The sequence below is a fragment of the Dermochelys coriacea genome, chromosome 6 (assembly GCF_009764565.3).
Source record: "Dermochelys coriacea isolate rDerCor1 chromosome 6, rDerCor1.pri.v4, whole genome shotgun sequence".
Lineage (NCBI taxonomy): Eukaryota > Metazoa > Chordata > Testudines > Dermochelyidae > Dermochelys > Dermochelys coriacea.
This window is the reverse complement of record NC_050073.1, coordinates 120317711-120341821: the sequence shown is the minus strand read 5'-3', so window position 1 is coordinate 120341821 and position 24111 is coordinate 120317711. Positions and strand designations below refer to the sequence as shown.

At 38.1% G+C, this 24111-nt stretch overlaps 1 protein-coding gene across 4 annotated transcripts in view; it reads right to left on the bottom strand.

Annotated features, from left to right (window-relative positions):
* WDHD1 (WD repeat and HMG-box DNA binding protein 1) overlaps positions 1 to 24111 on the bottom strand; it is a 51721-nt gene that overhangs the window by 27409 nt on the left and 201 nt on the right. For all 4 annotated transcript variants that reach the window (XM_043517713.1, XM_043517711.1, XM_038406904.2 and 1 more), the window contains exons 2-12: positions 20648 to 20734; positions 17122 to 17233; positions 11342 to 11493; positions 8092 to 8203; positions 7453 to 7503; positions 6412 to 6507; positions 4487 to 4579; positions 3386 to 3492; positions 1594 to 1735; positions 1211 to 1409; positions 832 to 1016 (exon numbers count right to left, since the gene is read on the bottom strand). In XM_043517713.1, coding sequence (XP_043373648.1) covers positions 832 to 1016; positions 1211 to 1409; positions 1594 to 1735; positions 3386 to 3492; positions 4487 to 4579; positions 6412 to 6507; positions 7453 to 7503; positions 8092 to 8203; positions 11342 to 11493; positions 17122 to 17233; positions 20648 to 20724 — 1326 coding nt within the window. In that variant the 5' untranslated portion in view covers positions 20725 to 20734. The remainder of the gene's footprint in view (positions 1 to 831; positions 1017 to 1210; positions 1410 to 1593; positions 1736 to 3385; positions 3493 to 4486; positions 4580 to 6411; positions 6508 to 7452; positions 7504 to 8091; positions 8204 to 11341; positions 11494 to 17121; positions 17234 to 20647; positions 20735 to 24111) is intronic.

The following is a 24111-nucleotide window of genomic DNA, read 5'->3' as shown; positions in this document are numbered from 1 at the left end:
TTAAAAGTGGCTGTCAGCTGCTGAGGCCGGAGCTGTCCCCCCGTTTCCCCCCCATGGCCAGAGCTGTCCCCCCGCCGCCTCCCAGGGGCCACAGCTGGAGCTGTCAGCAGCCAGAGCTGGAGTTGGTACTGTCTCCCCCTCCCCACCCCCTGCAGCAGCAGCAACTGTCGGTCCCCACCTCCCTCCCGCAGTGGGACTCGGGCTGTCAGTCCCCCCCAGCAGTCAGCCCCTCCTCCCACCCCATTTATTTTTAGTAAAAGTCATGGAAAGGTCGCAGGCTTCCATTAATTTTTGTTTATTGCCCGCAACCTGTCCGTGACTTTTACTAAAAATAACAGTGACAAAATCTTAATCTTAGTCATAGTTGAAGATAAACGATTTAAAAAAGAGTATTTTATCTAGAACGCAATAGCACAGGTACAAAATGTCATATTCTAATTTTCCCTTAAAACAAAATATTGTGTCTACATCAAAATAAATAAAAATAGAAATTTCTAACTCATGTGTGATTTAGGCAAGTTACTTAACCTCTCTACAGCCCACTTTCTCCATGTGTAAAATGGCGATGATACTTACCCATCTTTTTAGAAGTACTTTGAGATTTACAGGTAAAAGGTGCTAAGTGCAAAGTATACCATTAAGAGCTCTGGGTATTAACAGAAGACTACATTTATTATTTAGCTTTAGAGGTATGTCAAATTTTACAGTTTTCCAAGATAACAGTAAAAAAATTGATTTTAGTCTTAGGCAAGTCAAACAAGAAGTAATGTCAGTAATTACTGAAGAAGTTATCATATCAATCAACACAGCCATAGATAAAATTAGACTTACCATGAAGCGGTGCATGAGGTGCGAAGGGGTGGAACCAGACTGAAATGGCTTTTGCTGGGGAGTTGGCATTGGTCCATCATAGAAAGGTCTTTGGGTGGTTGATACTGGCAGAACTGGAATGCTACCATCTTGGTCATTGTCATCATCTTTTTCAAGGTTGGAATTAACTTTCATCAGTGCAGTATCTAGAAGGTAAAACTTTAATATCAGAAGATTACCATGGCAGATGAGATAGAAAACAATTAAAGAAAACACTAAAAACTGTGCAGTGTGATAAAACAGAGGCCGTATTTGAACAGAGGATGTAGGTAAGACTCAATAAAAAGCTATCAGAGCCCAAAAAAACACTAAGAGCTGTAGAATCCAGTTCATTCTGTACCTAGTGAGTTCTCATCGTCCTCTATTATTGCCCCTCGTTGTCTAGGATGGCCTGAAGCTAGCATGAGGTCGTCATCATCATCATCTTCCTCATTAGATAGGACCTTTGGAGATGATCGTGGCTCAATTAGGTCTGTGTTTAAAAAGTCATCATCTTCATCAAAAAGATCGTTGTAGTCCTTTGTCACTGCACTGGAGACCTAAAGTGAAAAAACAATCCTCAAAGAGCATTTTTCTGAACCTTGCATTCACAAATTGGATTAGCTAATAATCAAACCATACAGGGGCTGAGGCTGCTAGAGCTTTGAGTTTTTATGTACTCAGTCAAAATAAGCATGATTGCTTAACCAATACAGATAAGGGTTAAGTAATATTTTTTATTACCTTGCCACTTGATTTCTTTTCATCTCTATTACAAACATTCTCAAGCAGTCCCAGATTTCCTTCAGTGTCTGTATATGCTATTTGCCCACCTTTGGGGTGCCATGCCAGCCCACAAATTGTGTAACTTTTCTCATGTTTCATCCTAAAAACAAAAAAAAAATGTTTTTAAGCTTCTTAAGATAGGAACCTTCATAGGTGTATTCTGCAAAGTTCTCGTGCTCCTCAGTACTACAAAACAACAAATAGATAAATGTAGCAACAACAAAATTACGAGGTGCAGAAAAGGGCTACTATGATGATCAGAGAAATGGAGAAACTGCCTTATGACAGGAGACTTAAGGAGCTTGGCTTGTTTAGCTAAAAAAACAAAGGCTGAGGGAAGATATGATTGCTCTCAATAAATACATTAGAGGGATAAACAACAGGGAGGGGAAAGAGTTATTTAAGTAAAGGGCCAATGTTGGCACAAGAACATATGGACATAAACTGGCCATCAACAAGTTTAGGCTTGAAATTAGACAAAGATTTTTAACCATCAGAGGAGTGACATTCTTGAACAGCCTTTTAAGGGGAGTAGTTGGGCAAAAAAACCTAACTTGTTTCAAGACTGAGCTTGATAAATGTATGGAGGAGATGGTATGATGAGGTTGCCTCCAATGGCATACAGCACATCCACGACTGCTATTAGCAAATATCTCCAAGGGCCACAAATGGGACTCTAGATGGGGAGAGTTCTGGGGAGAGGGAATTTTTTCCCATGTGTCTGGCTGGTAAGACTTGCTCACATGCTCAGGGTCTAACTGATTGCCATATTTGGGATTGGGAAGGAACTATTTCCCCAGGTCAGATTGGTAGAGATCCACAGGGGGGTTCATCTTCTCTGCAGCATGGGTCACTTGCTGGTTTGAACTAGAGTAAATGGTGGATTCTCTGTAACTTGAAGTCTTTAAAATCAAGATTTGAGGACTTCAATAACTCAGCCAGAGGTTATGGGCCTATTGCAGGAATGGGGGGGGGGAGGGGAGGAAGAGGGTCTGTGGCCTGCAATACGCAGGAAGTCAGTCTAGATCAGTGATACTCAATTAGATCTACCCATTGGGCGATTTGAGTATTTTATGACAAGAGGCGGGCCATTAGTGCAGAAGGCTGACAAAATAAAACACAAAACAAAACTTCAGCTGCCAATAAATAAAGACCTTGACTGCAACATAAGTATTAGTGTTTCTTTTAACAAAGTTTATAAATCAACATTATTACCTGTTTCAGAGTTGTAGCCATGTTAGTCTGTATCAGCAAAAAGAATGAGGAGCACTTGTGGCACCTTAGAGACTAACAAATTTATTTGAGCATAAGCTTTCGTGGGCTAAAACCCACTTCATCGGATGCATGCAGTGGAAAATACAGTAGGAAGATATCTATATATACACACACACACACACACACACACACATAGAACATGAAAAAATGGGTATTGCCATACCCACTATAACGAGAGTGATCAGTTAAGGTGAGCTATTATCAGAAAGAGAAAAAAAACCCATCGTAGTGATAATGTAGCGCAAGAACACTAATCTAACCATGAGTGATCTGCCTCTCTACTGCTCCCAGCTCAGGGAGCAAGAGAAAGTGGAATTTTTTGTAAATCTACATATATATCTTTTTAAGAGCTTTCTATAAGCAAATTATGTATCTATGTACATGGACAGAGTCTAAAAATAAGGGATAAGAAAAAACTCCCCTTTGTGAAAACAATAGATAAACATTTATATATTTTATGGAAAGCAATTAATACCTCTCCATGCACTCCTGAGTGTCCACATTCCAAACTGCTATACAACCATCGACACTTCCAGCTGCTATATACTGTCCGCAGGGAGACCAGGTCACAATACTCAGAGTCTAGGGAAAGTAGACATTACTATTAGTTGAGCGTTAACAATGTTCTTGGTCCCGTATAGTAAAATAGACATCTATGAAAAAGATTAAGAACTTTTAGCAAACTATATCCAGCTGTCTGTGGGAGGATTTTTTGCTACCCTCTTATAAGAGCCACTCTTTAAAAATCAGCATGTTTTTTATTCCTTTTCATTCAGAGTACTTATTTTCAGTCATTGCATGCTATGAAGAAGTGCAACAAAGTCTGAGTTTTTCAAATGTCCTGCAACACGTGGACAGGAGCAAAATGCATTTTGCAACTGCAGAAAGCAACCATTTTAGCTGGAGTTATGTATGCATAAAAGACTGTTTTATATTTTAAAGACTATTATATTAAGATTATAAGATTATATTTGAAAGACTATTAAGAACTGTTCCACTGACGATACGCCCAGTGATTTACACATGTACTGTACCAAGACTCTTGTAGGCCTAGGTACACATATATTTAAATTACCATGTAGGTGAATTTGCATTCTCCTACCCAGCGATCTCCAAAGACATGATGTTATAAGACAGGAGATCGCAAAGTTGCTATTTCCCTACTATGTAGGCAGATTTCAATTAATCAATATATAGAGTAGAATAATGAAATCTCTATTATGCAAGCAAGCAAAGAAATATTTCTAACAGTTCTCTTTGTATTAAATCTATTTGGAACAAACATCTGGAACAGATGTTCCCAAACTCAGACCCACAGAGATCTGGCTGGTTACATGGTGCTGTCTCTCCTCTTGATTTTCTACCACATTGCATCCAAGGATACTTCAAAACACTACAGATACTTTCCTAATATTACTATTCTATATAAACTACTGAGGTAGATTCCACAGGACTATAACAAGATTGCAAATGAGAGGGAAGTTGACCTGGAGGGTACATGTCCATGAGACAATTTCTAAGGGGATGTGTTTCACCCTATGACAAAGTTTACAAACCTATGATTTAGGGCACTTACCTGAGTAATGAAATTATCTGAAAGATCAAATTGATTATCCCAAGTTTCTCTTCTGTACAGTTTAACAACTTTCTCAACTGGAACGGCTAGTAACTATTCAGGGGAAAAAAATCTGTTAATTTAGGACAAATCAAATTTTGTTAAACAGCTTTAGTTTTATTTCACATGTCCCTTCCCATTCAAATAAGGCTAATTATAGCTGCCAACAAGCAGTGTAGTTCCTTTATTCAGAAGTGACATTATAGTTGTAACTGTCACAACAGCCAATCTGACACAGTATCTTAATTAGCATCCCAACATTGTTGATTGATAAAATAAAGACAGACAAAACATTGTGAATTATATTGGAAATTTCAAGAAACCATAAGTAAGCATATTTGAGCATAGCAGTTTGTATTTTAATCTGCATTTATTTCTGGCAGAAGGGTGAAGAGGCTGACAGCTGCCCCTGAAAATTAAAAGGAGTACTTGTGGCACCTTAGAGACTAACAAATTTATTAGAGCATAAGCTTTCGTGAGCTACAGCATCGGATGAAGTGAGCTGTAGCTCACGAAAGCTTATGCTCTAATAAATTTGTTAGTCTCTAAGGTGCCACAAGTACTCCTTTTCTTTTTGCTAATACAGACTAACATGGCTGCTACTATGAAACCTGAAAATTACAGAAATCCTGACCTTTGGAACAGCTAGCAAAATTTATAAATAGTTTTCAACTGCTTATAAATAAAACTTCCCCCAATGGACCCCTTCAAAAGTTGATATCTATAAAACCTTTTGATAGGATGTATTAATATTTTATACTTATATTGTTAGATAATATTTATATATAAATCTTTGAATATTTGACACCTAAACAAGATAATTTCACCTAATTCAAAGAGTATAAAAAACCAAGGAAAAAAACAAAGTTACTGCCAGTCACCCCATAGACCACTGCAGTTCAAAGTACTTCTTACATTAGATCTAAATAAGAAAAATAATATATTTGTTTAAATTTCAAGATATGAATGCAATATAGATTGTTCTGCCAATCAAAACTGTTACTGTTTTAGAATTGTATACAAAGTGCATACCTGTAAAGCAACATGCAAAACTAATGGACTGTAAGTGACCTTCAAGAGGCACAAAAGGGTGATACATGGTCTTCTGCACAACTTAAGCCTCCTGGTACCAGTGATAGAGGACATGGGCAAAGAGACTCCACATAAAGCCTCGGAACAAGATGGCCTGAAGTGGATTATTCAGGCAAACTTTGTGAGGGGACAATGGAAATGCATTTACGCAGATCCAGTGGATGGGAACTCCACATGGCGTGTAGAAGTTGCAACCATTTTTTCAGATCATAAGCTGGAAGAGGGGTTTTGCCATGTCTCCCACTTTCACTTAGCTCCCTGTCCAAAACTCCTTTACTATGGCTGGGTAAGTTTCACATTATATATACACATTTTATTTGTAATGTAACAATCAGCACTTCTTCATTAACACTAAAATCAATTTTATTCTTCTGTTGAAAATACAATAACTTATTATTTAAAAGGCTTGTTTATTTATACAATAGAAATTATTCACAGTATAAAGTTTACTTACATGAAAGAATAACTGAACCACTTTGATACCTAGTAGTGTACAAAGATGTTATTTCCCCACCAACAGGGTTCCTTCCTGTTCAGCATAACTTGAATATATAATACTGTATCAGGCTCACAGCTGAAGTATTGCCAACCTCACTTTGGCACTGACTATACAGTACTTTAACAAGTATCCATTTCCAGGGTTTGTTTTTTTAAATAATTTCATCAAAAACACTTTTCTTATTTTTTGGTGTTGGGATGTGGATTGGCCTGTCTTAAATTCCGTTGTTAACAATGTGCTAAGTACTCGCAGAGAGAGAGGACTAATATAGACAGCAAAACAATGTGTCACTTACCTTCCCACTTTTAGGCTGCCAGGCAAGCCTACATATTGATTTAGCATTTATCACATCATTACACTTCTGCAGCAGTAGCCAGCTTGTCACGCATGTCTGAAAACAGAATATTTAGGGACTAGGTTCTCTAGATTGCAACTGTAAAAATCCTTATGTATTATAAAAAATAGAAAGTCTTAAAAGTGGAGTGTAGGGAAACGAGGTAATTATACTAGAATTGTGGAAGTGAAGTAATATATCTCATCCAAATATGATATTAAGTCTGTCTTATTATTATTATAAAAAACCATGTCCAGGTTTTATAACTTAGTGAAAATATTTTTATAAAAATATAGCTACTTATAAAATATAAGTCTCAGACCAAGCGCAAACCTTTCATTTTTATTAACTGTGGTACAAATCAGATTGGTTATTCTACCTGACTAATACTTTGTAAAACCACAGTGATTTTAATAGGGTTGAACAGGGTGTGTGTCAAGGCAGGATCTGACCTCAGTGATACAAAAAGTGTTGTATTGTTGTGCCCCATATTACTGCTTATACATTGAAATGCAAATCACAGCTATAATCTCAAAATATTGCATACGAAAAGTTACAGTGCCAGCATTGCTATACAAAAGGCATCCACAATCATAACTTCTAATGCTAGGTCTGACAATTTAGATGTGTATTTGTCTTAAAAACTAGCAAATCACAAGGATACTACTCAATCCTGCAATCAGCCCATGTATAAATTACTCCCATTTGGAGTCCCATTGTAGAGTCAACAGGACTTAAGCAAAAGTAATTCTAGACACAACTCTGCAGGATTGGGCCCTAACTCTGGAGAACTACATTATTATGAGCTTTTGTTAGCATTAAATCTGCAAATTAGATTTCACCTGTATTAGGATTTTTAAAATATTTATCTTTTTCATTTATTGCCAGTACACCAATTCTGACACATCAAAAGACAAAATGCATTATTTTAGTTAAGATCATTCTTTTGTAAAATACACACAGTAAAATCTAAAGTTTAACTCCAGAAGATTAGCATTTTACCTGATCTGAGATTTTCCATACTCTGACAGATCCATCACAGCTTGCTGATGTCTGAATAAGAAAAAGTAGTTTTTAAAATGTCATCAACAATTTGCAGTAAAAGTAGCAAAAGTCATGCAACAATTAGAAGTTTAAGAGGTGTACAGCCAGCAATATAGACATACACTATATGAACAGCCTTTAAACAAACTCATAATAAATTTTATATGATTTATATTATAGATATTAAATAAAATATAAATCATCTTGTTTGAAAATATATGAAACCCTTGTTCATTCCAACCCTTCTGTATTTACAAATTCTTCACAATGAAATACTTAAAATTAGATGTAATTTTTTTTTTAAATCAACAGTTTGTTTTAAATTATGTTAGTGGATCAACTTTTCCCCTCAGCAGTAAGGACAATATAAAAATTTCACATTGAGAATGTACATGTAGGAAAATAAAGCTAAGGTTATTGGAGACAGTTTGATATTCACATGACCCTTTTGATAGGCCATACTCAGTAGACAAATGAAATAAAAACCATGTCCTCTGTGCCTGGGGACCATTTTATGATTTAAGATCCCATAAGAAACAAAATATGAACTGCTGGAGGAAATATTACAAGGTAGAAAGTGACAGGAAAATTTTTTACCAGAAAAGAATCTTGGGGATCAAAAGACAGACTTAGGACAGGGGCATCATGTCCTCGGAATGTTTTCTGTTGGCTGCTATCCGTCACCTCTACAACTTTGACCATAAAATCACTGTGGATGAGAGCAATGTACTTAATTAACCAGATTACTTTAATACTGACAGACAGTATTCTGCTTTGATTGAAGTAAATGCGAGTTCTATCTTATTGATCATTGACAGATAAGTGTGATTAAAAAAGCACGCTATCACTGTAGAATCTATGTGAAAATGGAAGTCTTGCCATTTACTTCAAAAGGGGCAGGCCATCAATAGCAGAATAGAATAACTTTCCCCCTAAATTAAAGAGGAAATGGAATGCTTTAGTAAGAAATCATACAATGTGTCATAATCACACCCACCCACCCCATATTAATAACTATATTATTATGTAATTTTAGACCAATATCACCTAAATCTGTACTTTGGCTGTTGAAAGATAGAGAATTATATTTTATCAGTACCACAACTGATTGACTTATCTTGTTAAATAGCTGCTACATATGCATTAAGCTTATTTGCTAAAAATCATTATGAAACTTTAAAATATTTCATGTAAATAATGCATTAGCTAATTTTCAAATATTTGGCTTTTTTCAATATTATGACTCAATTTAGTCCATAATTAAGAATACTATCAACTTTTAAGCCATACTAGGCCCCACAATAGCATTTTCACCCAGCACTGTCCCACACACTTAAAAAATAATGTAAAATGTAAAGTACTTGAATTGAGGTTTCTGATGTGTGAAAAAATAGAATACTAGTTAGAGACATCTGAGGCTCAAATTCAGTTTGGAATACATTTTTATGTTTGACATATGAACCACTTAAGATCAGGATTATAATGCACTTCCCTAAAAATATCTTAATACCACTAAAGAGTTGCAATCTACATATCCATTAAATAAAACTAACCTTGGGCCTCAATCCTGCAGTCTTAAGCATAATCAACTCTTTTCAGGATCACAGCCACAGTTTCTGCAAGATACTAAGGGCTTGTCTACACAGTCTGACAAGCACTTTAAGGGGTGTGATTTGTAGAATGTTCTAAGGTGTTGAGCCCTAGCAGCACAGACTCCACTGGCACACTCTAAAAGGTATCTAGTTTGCATTAAAGGGGACAAAGTAGTCCCTGTTACCGCAAACTAGATACCCTTTAGAGCAGTGGTTCTCAAAGCCAATCTGCCACTTGTACAGGGAAAGCCCCTGGCAGGCCGGACTGGTTTGTTTACCTGCTGCGTCCGCAGGTTTGGCTGATCGCGGCTCTCACTGGCTGCGGTTCGCCGCTCCAGGCCAATGGGGGCTGCGGGAAGGGTGGCCAGCATGTCCCTCGGCTTGCACTGCTTCCCGCAGCCCCCATTGGCCTGCAGCGGCGAACCGCGGCCAGTGGGAGCCGCAATTGGCCAAAACTGCGGACGCAGCCCGTAAACAAACCGGTCTGGCCAGCCAGGGGCTTTCCCTGAACAAGCGGCGGACCAGCTTTGAGAACCACTGCTTTAGAGCACTCTAGCAAAGTATACACAGGGCAATTAGGGCACAACATGTTACAGAGCTTATCAGATCACACCCCGCCCTGAATATTTTAGTCTAACACAAAAAATAGCCATAGCAAGTTGTATTCATTCATATCCATATTACTACTATTTTAGTATCTTTATAACATGCCTTGCAACTTTAAAACAGAACAGTTGACGAAATTTACCTTTTAAACAAACAACATAAATATTTCCAAATAGATCAGGTAAGCCTTTGAAACAGTCCATATATAGAACCCTGTGTAGATACACAAGTGTGTATCCACATCTGATCTGCGAGCCGCAAAAATTATCTGTGGATATCTGCAGATATCCACAGATTTTCAGGGCTCTACACTAAGGCTCCGAGGTGAACCACCCTCCTTCAGAGACTGATCGGGAAGAGATGCACTGGCGGCTGTAGGGAGTCACGGTAGACCCTCCACCCACCCTGGGTGGGGGGCCTGAGCAGATCCTGCCCCCTGTCCCTGCCCCCAAGCCTCCCGACCAGGGCAGGTGGAAGATCCACGCTGCAGTTCCTCACAGCTGTTCGCCTGTCCTTATGGTCAGAGCCCTGCACGGATACAAAATTTGTATCTGCATCCGCATTGGTATCCACAGAAATGGTCCAAGGATATAAAGCGGATACCCGCGGATTTGCCAGGCTCTATCCATATGTTCCGCATTTAAGTGGAATGTACTGTCAACTCACAAAGTTCTAGACTTCAAGTAATAATTGAGAGACTTGTGACAATTAAAATAAAAACAATTTATTTGCATTCCCTTTTTTTTTTTTTTTTTTTTTGGTATGTCACCCTCTCTTTCAACACTATTATGGCAGAAATCTCCAGGTGGCACTGTTAAAGTCTTACAAGTTCTTAGTGTGGAAGGACTGCTCAGTCTGAAAAAATACTGTATATTTGTTAGATCTGTGATAATTTTCTTTTCAGGAAAGCTGTTGCAACCAGCAGGAGAGTGTTCTCTGCTTTAATCTAACTAGAGTCAATTATTGGGTCAGAGTTGCTCTCTGGAAACTGGGAATTGGCATTTTGTCTAAAATTAATGAATAAGAGGACTGTTTTACCACATCTGTTAAAGAACTGGTGTATATAGTGTAAAATAAACAAGTTGCCCAAGATATTAACTAGACTTTGCATCGCTCCTTTCTCCTCCTCAGGGGCCAAGGGTATAATCCTGCACTCAATATTTACTACTGCTCTGCAGAGGGGTGACAATATATTATGTTAGAAAATAATGTCCCAATCCAACAAATATGCACATGCTTAATTTATGCATGGGCATTAGCATTTGCAGTACTGGGTCCCTAAACTGTTAACAATACTGTGATTCTTAATACAAAGTTAATAACTAAAGCCCTGATCCTGAAATGAGCTCCATATGGGTGAACCCTTGTGCCGTCACAAAGTAAGTGCCTGAAGAATATAAATTACATCTGGAAACTTTATGTTGTGGGGCAGTTATTTATGTGGCCCCAACCTTTCCCAAAAAAGTTTTTCTTAATGGCCTCCTCCATTTGACTTTCTTCTTCTATGACGACCTTTTGAGGCATTGTAAAACCTTCACAAAATGCAGATTAATTAGATGGCATTGCGAACAAAAGTCACATCCCAGGAAGTCGCTAATGTTCCACATTTAGTGTGGCTATTGACTTGTCCTGCATCAAGATCAAATTACCTGGATCCAGCAGCAATTTTAGTACCATCCCTGTTAAAGACAACATGGTTTGCATTCGTGGTGAAACGAGTCAGGATGCCATCAGGAGCTCCTTCAGGGAATGTATGAATCTGGACAGTATTGTTAGATACTGCAGTGACCAGTCTTCCATTCTACAAATGAAACAAATAAACTCTGGAATTGGTGGATTAAAGAAAAATATTTTGGTCCAAGGAACAAAAAGCCAGTTCTTTCCATATATAATCTTGAGTAGTTCCACAAGAGTTTCTGGTTTTAAAAAGGAGCAGCAGCTGGGAAATGTTCTTCCAGCTACATTTCTTCCTTCCCCTCTCTTCCCCCTCCCTCTGCCACAAAAAAAATTAACAGAAACCAAGAAGAAAATTTTCAATTAAGAAATACAACCCTCCACACTTTTAATTTAATAATATTACTTAACTATCTTCCTTAAACCAGTGGTTCTCAACCAGGGGTACACATACCCCTTGGGGTATGCAGGGGTCTTCTGGGGGTACATCAACTCTTGACATTTGCCTAGTTTTACAACAGGCTACATAAAAAGCACTAGCAAAGTCAGTACAAACTAAAATTTCATATAGACAAATGACAAAGTAAGCAATTTTTCAGTAATAATGTGCTGTGTTGTGACACTTTTGTAGTTTTTAAGTGAGGTGAAGACAAATTAGACTCCTGAAAGGCATGCAGTAGTCTGGAAAGATTGAGAACCACTGCCTTAAGCTATTTAAACGAGTTTCTCTTTTAGGCCCCAATCCTGTAAATATGTATTCACATGCTTAAATATCTGCTCTGTGAGCAGCCCCACTGGCTTCAATGGGACTAATCACAATGCATAGTTACGCATGTGAATAGGTTTTTACAGGATCAGGGCCTTAGAACCTTGTGTCTTTCCTAAAATGATGAGTGTGAGAGTCAAGGAATGACACTAATGAGGTCTAATGAGATCCTTTCAATCTTCTTCACCAGGAAGAAGGAGATTATGAGGCTTTAACTGTGGAGAGTATGAAGCAGGAAAACAAGGAGGATTCTCAGGGTTTTGATAGAGAGAAAAAAAAGCGCACTTCCCAACATAAATCAAACATTAATCAAAATATACAGGCAGTCCTTGGACTTACGACACAATCAGATCCTGAAAATCGTGTCTTAAATTGAAAACATCTTAACTCGAATTTCCCATAGGAACAGTGTCCGATCGAGCATCGTAAAGTCGAAACACTGACAATTTATAAATATCGTAAGTGCCGTTCGTCATAAAGTCGAGAACTGCCTGTATTTGGTTTTTATGTGCCACATGATCATGAGAGGGCGCCCTTGTCCCAAATTTCACAGACTAAATGCCATTAAGGAAAGCTTTTGATGGTTTGTCAGCCATAGTTTAACAAATGGCCAGTTTGCAGAAATACAAACCAGAAGACCATCACATTAATCTTTCCAATATTCCCTATTCAGAATTCCAAATTAATATATGGTCAAGTGCCATGGCAATCTTTTATGTTTATAGAAAAATATATTGTTAAGGTGAAAATGTATCATCCCTTCATTCAGGGGAGTATGTGTTGCAGACAGGGATTTGACAAATAATTTAAGTTACAGGGCTGTATAAATACATAATTAAATTCCAGCTATTCAGAGTAGCAGCCGTGTTAGTCTGTATTCGCAAACAAGGAAAGGATACTTGTGGCACCTAGAAGACTAACAAATTATTAGAGCCTAAGCTTTCGTGAGCTACAGATCACTTCATCGGATGCATTAGTGCAGCTGTAGCTCACGAAAGCTTATGCCTCTGAATAAATTTGTTAGTCTCTAAGGTGCCCACAAGTACTCCGTTTCTTTTATAATTACAAGCTGCCATGCATATTTTTCTCCAAAAGCAGAATTACATAAAATGTATGTTCACAAATATAAATATTACAAAAAATATACATGCAGCAACACTCAGACTAGATAATCTAATGTGTGTTAAGAGATATCAATCAGACAGTGCTTAACTGATTCAGACCTACTTCAATTTAAAAACCTTTTTTCCTTAAAGATAAATTATTTATAAGTGAATTAAGAATTACATCTAATTTTTAAAACAAAATTACTGGAGCTAAGTCTTGGAAAATGTTTTTGAAACTCATGCTAAGAAACTCAGACATACATCTTTGAAAGCAGTGGGCTATTTAATCCAAAAAAATAAAATCAGTATTTCTCAAAATTTTCCTGTTTTAGTGAATTTTTCTTTATAATATTGAGTTTTTGCTTATATATTCAAAGGTAGTCATTTTTTTTTAAGTACACACATCAATAATTGCTTATTCATTCCCCCAAAAAAGTTACCAAAATTTAATAGCAGATTTATTTTTTAAAAATGTATGTATCACTGCAAACTTGTATGCCACAAACACTGTTTTCTATTTGAAGATTAATTAAACTCCTGGGATCATTCTCTCATTTTCAAAAGATGCTGTAAAATGAGAGGACATTTCAGATTTTATACAAAAACAAACAAAACCCAAAGTATTTATGTAATACATTTTAATGTAGCATAAGAATAGCTTCAGACAAAGGAATTACTATGAAAATTGTCAAGACAAATATGTGAAGTTTTCAAAAGACGCATTAATGATGTACCGTTGACCCCTGTTATAAGAAGTGATACAACTCATCCTTATTTTAATTATCATATCCAAATAATCATTCCATCCATATTTATAAAAATGTGAACTTCCTTCATGAGGGATAGATACAGCAAGTTATATTAGGCACTTTAATGCTAGAGCAGATCAGTTAGATTACTAGAATAGGTTCTAATCATCACTCCCACAAACTACTATTATTTGCAGTGGAAGAAGGATTCAAGATTCAATTTCTCTCTTACCTTTGAAAAGGTCAGAGAATCATCTTCTGGATACCCAAAAATCTTTAAAGTCAGACACCCACTGATTAGCAAGGGCAGAGTTATCTGTACCACTAGGAAATGACTTCTGGAATGTATTTTTGGTCCATATAGTCAAATGACCATTACAAAGTCTGAGCATCATAATTAAATTACACTGTAGATTAAAAATAAAGATAATTTGCTGTTTCAGTTTCTCTAAGCGAGTTTAAAATCATGAAGTCAGAATATCCTGATGTGAAGTGATAGATATGTACATTAGAGAAACTCAGCATGAGGAAAACTTCTGTACTTCTTTACCCCACTGAATGGGGTAAGGAATAAATGGTCAAATCAATATACTCTAAAGCATTTTAAAGTTCTTGAATGATTTATCTAAACTATAAACCAGATAGACATGTTCAACCACTTAGATGTTTCTAGTGATTCAACATTAATCTCTCTTTTGGGAACAGATGTCAGTAGATGTGGGGGTAAAATGATATTTAAAGTAAATTGATCAATTTTAATGGCTTTAATACCTTCACCTAAACACATTGGTGGAGGTCAGTCGCTTTTGCAGTTTATGCAATGCACAACTGCAAACTATTCTAAAGCAAAGAAAAGATAGGAAGAATAGTAAGACACCAATATGGCTCCATCAGGAGTTCTTTAATTACCTGAAAATCAAAAAGGAATCCTACAAAAAGTGGAAACATGAATGAATTGCTAAGGAAGAGTACAAAAGTATAGCACAAGCACGTGGGGACAAAATCAGAAAGTCTAAGACACAAAATGAGTTACACCTAGCAAGGGACATAAAATGCAATAAAAAAAGGTTCTTTAAAAGGAGCAAAAGAAAGACAAGGGAAAGCACAGGTCCTCTACTTTGTAGGGAAGGAGAGCTAATAAGTGACAAGATCAAGAAGGCTGAGCTGTTTAATGCCTATTTTGCTTCAGGCTTCACTAAAAAGGTTAATGGTGACAAGATACTCAGAATTAATAAAAATACAAGGGGGGAAGGAATGCAAACCAAAAAGGGAAAGAACAGGTTAAAGAATATTTAGATAAGTTAAATGTATTCAAGTCGGCAGAGCCTGATTAAATTCATCCTAGGGTAATTGGGGAACTAGCTGAAGCAATCTTGGAACCATTAGCAATTATCTTTGACAACTCATGGATGATGGGTGAGGTCCCACAGGACTGGAGAAGGGCAAACATAATACCTATCTTTAAAAATGGAAACAAAGTGGACCCAGAGAATTATAGACTAGTCAGCCTAACTTTGACACCTGGAGAGATACTGTAACAAATTATTAAACAATCTATTTGTAAGCACTTAGAGAATAATAGGGTTATGAAGCATAGGCACATGGATTTATCAAAAACAAATCATTTGAATCCAATCTAATTTCTTTCTTTGACAATCTTAGTGGCCTAGTGGATGGGGGGGAAGCAGTAGACATGATATATCTTGATTTCAGTAAGACTTATGAGAATGTCATGTGGAACTGTATCATAAGCAAAGTAAGGAAATGTGCTCTAGATGAAATTACTGTAGGATGTGCGCACAACTGGTTGAAAGACCATACTCAAAGAGTAGTTATCAATGGTCCACTGTCAAACTGGGAAGGTGTATCTAGTGGGTCCTGCAGGGGTCAGTGCAGGGTCTAGTATTATTCAATATTTTCATTAATGACTTCGATAATGGAATGCAGAGGATGCTTATAAAACCTGCACAAGCTGCAAAGGGTTGCAAACACACTAGAGGACAAGATTAGAATCCAAAATGACCTTGACAAATTAGAGAATTGCTCTGAAATCAACAAGTTGAAATTCAATAAAGACAAGTATAAAACACTTCACTTAGAAAAGAAAAACAAAGTGCACAACTACAAAATGGGAAATAACTGGCTAGGTGGTAGTACTGCACTGCTGAAAAGGATCTGGGAGTTATTGTGGATCATAAATTGCATGAGTCAACAATGTGATGCAGTTGCAAAAAAGGCTAATATTCTGGGGTGCATTCACATAAGATACAGGAAGTAATTACTCTACTCAGCACAGATGAGGCCTCAGCTGCAGTAGTGTGTCCAGTTCTGGGCACCACACTTTAAGAAAGATGTGGATAAATTGGAGAGAGTCCAGAGGACAGCAACAAAAATTATAAAAAGTTAATAAAACCTGACCTATGAGGAAACATTAAAAAAGCTGGGCACGGTAGTCTTGAAAAAAGAAGATTGAGGGGGGAACCTGATATGTTAAGGGCTGTTACAAAGAGGAAGGGGATCAAGTGTTCATGCCACTGAAGGTAGGACAAGTAGTAATGGGCTTAATCTGCAACAAGGAAGATTTAGGTTAGATATTAGAAGAAACTTTCTAATTATAAGGGTAGTTAAGCTCAGGAATAGGCTTCCAACGGAGGTTGTGGAATCCCCATCACTGCAGGTTTTTAAGAACAGGTTAGACTAACACCTGTCAGGGATGGTCTAGGTTTATTTGGTCCTACCACAGTGCAGGGGGCTGCAGCTGTTGATCTCTCAAGGTCCCTTCCAGCCCCACATTTCTATGATTGTATGATTAAGACAGATCCTTTCAATATCACATAAGATGTGTCTGTGACAACATTAAGAAAAAAGTTAGCTTTCAACAAATACAGTAGTCTATGTTATGTAAGTTAATGCAATGAGTTTTATGCATAACATTAAATCAAGTTTACTAAATCCAATACCATTCTAGCTCCAGTCCTGCAAATATTTCCAACATATGCTTAACTTATGCACGTCAGCAGTCCTGTTGAGTTCACATGCATACAGTTAAGTACATGAGGAAGATTTTGCAGGATCAAGGTATATATCAGCACCCGTATTGCATAGGAATTTCATAGGAAATGTTATACTAATACCTTTAAAGCAAATGAATATGCTTTTTCTCCCACATTAATGGACTTAGGATCATCGTCATCTAGGTTTTGCCAAATCCTAACATCTCCATCGCTGCCACAAGTTACAATACAGCTGTTAAGAAAATAATATTATTTACATTTGTGTATAGCAGGGTTATTTTGATTTTCCTCAGCCCAAAATATGGGGGGAAAAGGTTTAAAAATGCACATTTTTATTAAATGAAACATTTTATAAGTGTATTTATTCTTCAAATAATATGAGAAAGACACTCATATTATACAACATGAAAAACTTGTAATTCTGCACGTATAACACAATGAGTATAAATCTACTAACTAGGTATGCCCATCCCTCTTTTGTACCTGCCCTTAGATACTCAGACACTAACCAGCCAATTCATTTTTCAGCATCTAGGAGGAAATTTTCAACAGCACAAAGGAAAATTAGGATCCCATCTTGCACTGACTTTCACTAGAAGTTGGGCACCCAACTGCCCTTTGTGCCTCTGAAAATCTGCCACCTATCCTGTCACAAAGTTTTGACCTAATCTAAATGTGTTAAACACACTTGATTGAAGCCGAGATGGCTGTACAGGAGGGCAGGCCTTTTAAAAACTGTCAAGATTTTGAATTCAACACTCGTGTCGTTCATGATTTCACTTCTACAACTTTGATGCAACAAATTGTTACACAACCTTCTTTACCAACAGAGATTTGGAGCAGAAATCTGAGAAAAACAGGAATGATTTCAGGATTCCATTATATCAGCAACACTTCAGCTTCCTCTTAAGTGTCCTTAGCTCAGACTATGACCTTTGTATTTGCTTTCAGTCATGCTGGCTAAATAATGCAAAGGTTTTATAATGTCTGTCAATCATTTTTTGTATTTTGTCCTTTTGTGGTTTTGGTTCTTTGTTGGTAGATCAATCCCCCTACCATTCCGACCCTGATACCCTTTTTTAACACACACAGACCATGTCTATGCTACAAAATTAAGTTGACCTAATTTACATTGGCATACAGTCACCACAGTAATTACATCGCTAGTACATGTCTACACTTTGCTCCATGTGTTGGTGGTGCACATCCCTCACCAGGAGTGCTTGCACCAATTGAACTCCTCACTGTGGCCATTGTGGGATGGCTTCTGAAAGTCAATGACATCAGTATAAACAATGTACAGTCTACACTGATACTGCATCAACCTAACTACATCAACATTGATTCTACACCTCTCGTGGAGATGGAATTATTAAGTCGGTGTAGCAGTGAGTTATTTTGGAGGGAGTAAAATTTTAGTGTAGATACTTATATAGTTAGGTTGATGTAAGCCGCCTTGCATCGATCTAACTCTGTAGTGTAGGCCAGGGCTCAATTTCAATTCAGCAGCATTATCACACTTCACCATTAGTAGACCTCCGCATAGCTATGTCTCTCACAGTTGTGAAAAATCTACACCTCTGAGAGATAGCTATGCAAACCTAACCCCGGTGTAAACAGTGCTAGACTGACAGAAAAAAGAAAAGGAGTACTTGTGGCACCTTAGCGACTAACAAATTTATTAGAGCATAAGCTTTCGTGAGCTACAGCTCACTTCATCGGATGCCTGACAGAAGAATTCTTGATCTAGCTACTGCCTCTCAGGGAGGTGGATTAACTACAGCAATGGGAGAACCCCTCCCATTTCTGTATTGAGAGCCTGCACTCAACACTACAGCAGTGCAGTTGCAGCACAGTAGCTGAACTGCTGTAATGTTTTAAGTGTAGGCATAGCTTACTTCTCACCACCTTTAGCCTGACCTGTTTGTTACTTTGTTATATAACATAATATGTATGTGTGTAAAATGAGTATGTATGCCTTTGTTTAGCTGTGTGTACCATATAGTTGAGCTGATTATTTTAAAGTCATGTTAATATACAGAAGTTTGCATTTTTAATACAGTAAGAAATTGAGTATGTGACCAAACTTTGCATTCTTTTCCTTGCAACTGGATAGTACACTTGTACTCTTACAATTATAATTAAATAAGTAGCACTGGAATGTAGGAGTTGTGTGTTTCTGTGCAATTTTCAGTTCTTTGATGTGTGCATGCTGAGATCCATAGTATTGCAGAGCAGCAGCTTTCAGAGTAGCAGCTGTGTTAGTCTGTATTCGCAAAAAAGAAAAGGAATACTTGTGGCACCTTAGAGACTAACAAATTTATTTGAGCATAAGCTACAGAAGGTGTTAGTGGAGTGGAGTGTGATAAAGGTAGCAGGCTAATGCTTGTAAGCTGCAATTCTGATTTCCTTGTTTTTTAGCATTTGACTTGTGATAAACACACTTAAGAAACCCCAACTCTAAGTGAACAATTTTTTTTGTTGGGAAGATTAAAGTTACCTGGCTAAATCTTCACATAAGGTCTGATCCAAAGCCCACTGAAGACAAATATAGTCTTTCAGATGACTTCAGTTGGCTATGGAACAGGCCCTTAACACACTTAAGGTTTGCTGCTTGAGTTTTTTGTAGACTCAGGTTAATGGAGACTGTTTGGTTTATATCCTTTCAACTTCAACAACATAGTCCAAGATCTATACCAAAGAGAACACTGAAAGATAGCAAGCCAATAGCTGGACCTACGCAGTTACATTTTGGATTTCCAATGTCTATATATACATAACACTTTTCCTCGCACTGCCCCATTTCTACTTCAACCTATGGGACTACTCATGGGTGTAAAGTTGATTTAATGTGCAAGTCATTGCACGATTGAGGCATCAAAATGTAAAGGCCTTATAACCAACTTTCAGGAAAGTCACAGGAACATAGGAATTGCCACACTAGATCAGACCCAAAGTCCATCTAGACCAGTATCCTATCTCTGGCAATGGTTAATACTAGATGTTTTATGGAAAGGTGTAAGAACCATAGCAGATTTGGGATAATCTGTCCTTCACATTACATCTCATCTTGACCTCTAAGATTTAGAGATTGGTTTAAAGCCTGAAGCTCAGGTTTAATATCCCTTCCAAAATTTGCATCATCATTAATTAGGATAACTCCAGATATTCTTGATACAAATATCTGGAGCTGTCCTAATTAATGATGATAAAATATATAAATATCCAATAACTTTTTGAACCTTGTTAAGATCTTGGCCTCAATGACTTCCTATGGCAGTGAGTTCCATAGTTTAATTGCACATTTGTGAAAAAGTATTCTATTTATTGTTTTTGAATTTCCCACCTTTCAATTTCATTGAATGTCCCCTTGCTGTCATGCTATGAGACACGGACAGCAGAAACTCTTGATCTACCTTCTCTATACCGTTCATTATTTTAATACACTTTTATCATGTCCTCTATTACTCAGTTCCTTTCTAAGGTAAACAATCCTAATCTTTTCAACATCTCTTCATATGAGAGTTTTGCAAAGCCCGTGAACATTCTCATCACTCTTCTCTCACCCTCTCTAGTTTTGCAATATCAATGGCATTGCTTGCAGACATGTGAACTACTGAAATAAGCCCTAGTTTCAATAATTTACCTTCCAGTGTCATCAAAGCAGACATCCGTGTGGCCTTCTGTGTGTCCATAGCGCATTGGCTTTTGTGTTGAAGGCATCCTCTCTTATCTATAATAAAAATAAAAAAAATGTAAAAAGCTTTATAAAACAAATACAAATGATTTGTTAGTATTAATAACAGGAAAACACTATTCAAACTTCAGTAGTTAAAACATTTTGATGCAGTGATATTTTTGCATTTTTTTTCCTGTTAAAGAGCTTGGCAATGTTGATAAGAATTACTACAATATATGTAAAAAAGAAAAGGAGTATTTGTGGCACCTTAGAGACTAACAAATTTATTTGAGCATAAGCTTTCGTGAGCTACAGCTCACTTCATTGGATGCATTCCAATGTAGCTCATGAAAGCTTATGCTCAAATAAATTTGTTAGTCTCTAAGGTGCCACAAGTATTCCTTTTCTTTTTTGCAAATACAGACTAACACGGCTGCTACTCTGAAACCTACAATATATGTATTTTGAAAAATATTCCTGAAAAGTATGATGAAGGGAAATGAGGAAATTTAGAGTGGGGATTAGCAAATACTGCAGTATTTCTGGTTAAACAAATATAAACCGAGAGCATACAACATCACTTTACTATATGAGAGTTAAATTGATTAGAACTTTATTAACAACTGCTAGCCTATGCCAAAAAAGTTAGTGTGCCCCCAAGTCTTATAACTGTATCCACAAAGGCAGAACCTTGCACCCATGTAGAGCTCCAATGACTTTAACAGGGTCCCATGCAAGCACCAGGGTTCACCTGGGTAGATCCAACTGAAGTATGGGACTCACATAAGCAACATCGATATCTTTGTGACAAGCCTATATCTTTATTATGAGGGAAATAAATATGGATAAACATCAGCTCCAAATAACAGTCATTTCAAAGTATGTAGTTGGAACAGAAGGCATTTTTTAAAAAGCCATCTATTCTAAAATTCTACATATGTTCTAAGTTGTATTGATATAAGTAAAACAGTTCTGTATTTTAAATTCTTCATGAACTGACTGTGACTGAACAACACATACAGTGCACTTCACTTTTGCTTCTATTTTTTGAAGGTCCAGAAGGATCATAGTCAAAAAAATATTAATCACTTGGGGTATATCTATACTACCACCAGATCAGCGGGCAGCGATTGATCCAGCGGGGGTTGATTTATCGTGTCTAATCTAGATGGGATAAATCGACCCCCGAGCGCTCTCCCGTTGACTCCTGTACTCCACCAGTGCGAGAGGCAGACAGAGTCGACAAGGGAACGTCAGCAGTTGACTCACCACAGTAAAGACACTACGGTGAGTAGATCTAGGTATGTCGACTTCATCTACGTTATTCACGTAGCTGAAGTTGCATAACTTAGATTGATCCCCCCCAGTGTAGACCAGGCCTTGAATTTGGTTAAACACAGTGGCTCTTAAAATAAGAAAACTGCCTCCACATGTCTGCTTTTTTGAATACCTCTGTATTTTACACTGCCAGCAAACCTATAAACTGGATAGAAACTCAAAACACACAATTCATATACGTCTGTTATATTGATTCCCTGATATATGTTTTACTTTTTACAATATATGGAAAAAGTGACTTTAGCAACCTCACACGGAACTAGTGAAAATCACTTCCCTAGAGTGGTTTCAGAGTAGCAGCCATGTTAGTCTGCATTCGCAAAAAGAAAAGGAGTACTTGTGGCACCTTAGAGACTAACAAATTTATTTGAGCATAAGCTTTCGTGAGCTACAGCTCACTTCATCGGATGCATTCAGTGGAAAATACAGTGGGGAGATTTATATACACAGAGAACATGAAACAATGGGTGTTACCATACACACTGTAACCAGAGTGATCACCTAAGGTGAGCTATTACCAGCAGGAGAGCCGGGGGTGGGGGTGGGGGGGAGGGACCTTTTGTAGTGATAATCAAGGTGGGCCATTTCCAGCAGTTGACGAGAACCTCTGAGGAACAGTGGGGGGTGGGGATAACATGGGAAGTGAGCTGTAGCTCACGAAAGCTTATGCTCTAATAAATTTGTTAGTCTCTAAGGTGCCACAAGTACTCCTTTTCTTCATGGGGAAATAGTTTTACTTTGTGTAATGACCCATCCACTCCCAGTCTCTTTTCAAGCCTAAGTTAATTGTATCCAGTTTGCAAATTAATTCAGACAGCTGAATTGGAATTAATTTGCAAACTGGATACAATTAACTTAGGCTTGAATAGAGACTGGGAGTGGATGGGTCATTACACAAAGTAAAACTATTTCCCCATATGTATCCCCACCACCCCCCACTGTTCCTCAGACATTCTTGTCAACTGCTGGAAATAGCCCACCATGATTATCACTACAAAAGTTTCCTCCCTGACCCCCCCCCCCCAGCTCTCCTGCTGGTAATAGCTCACCTTAAGTGATCACTCTGGTTACAAAATGTGTATGGTAACACCCATTGTTTCATGTTCTCTACGTCTATAAATTTCCCCACTGAATGCATCCAATGAAGTGAGCTGTAGCTCACGAAAGCTTATGCTCAAATAAATTTGTTAGTCTCTAAGGTGACACAAGTCCTCCTTTTCTTTTTCCCTAGAGTGGTGGGCCTTTAGCTAACGGTGAAACAAAATAAGGCTGCAGGACTTGGGAGTACAGTAGCTGCTTAAGACAGTGTTGCCTATTGGAGGTGGGGACCTCAGTGCAAGCATCACTGGATAGTCACTGGCAATAGAAAAAATGACCAGATATCAGATTCAGGTCATTCATTCAGTATGTAGCATAGGGCTAGATAACCATCATCCCCCACCAAGGAGCAAAATACCTCCTGAAAGGGGCAGATCATTCCACCGGTTTGGAATGAAGTTTGTCCCTGAAGGAATGAGCTGTATCCACGCTGCAGAATGACAGGGCTTGCACCCAAGTCACAGTGGGCTCTGAGCCACCCCCCAGCAGGCTCCTAGGATCAGGGTTCTTTGTGCTCACAGACCCGAATCCGACGGATTTGTGTGTGGCTGGCAGGGGGACTTGGGCTCAAACCTGAGTCAGAGCCCAGGCTTAATATGCAGTGTAGACGTACCCTAAAGGCTTCCCTGCTGGCCCCTAAAACCTCCACATTAGGTCAATATGGGGAGAGAGCCCCTGAGAAATTATACAGCCCTAAGATATGATTAGTTCTCCACAGGAGTGGTGATGCAGGGGGAGCTATATCCCCACACTCCCCCTGTGTAGGTCCTGAACCCCAAGCAGGAGGCAAAGCCTGGGGAGGCTGGGATCTAGAGCCTACTGCCTCCTTCTTCTGTGTGTCAAAGGGGAGATCTGCACCCAGCCCCGGCGCGGTGATCGGGCCCAGTGCCGGGGTCACAGTGAGACACCCCACAATCCTCTCACCTGCTCTACTGCACTGCCTGATGTGTGCATAGCCCCCCCCCCCCGCCCCCAACTCCCCCCTCTCCCCGACC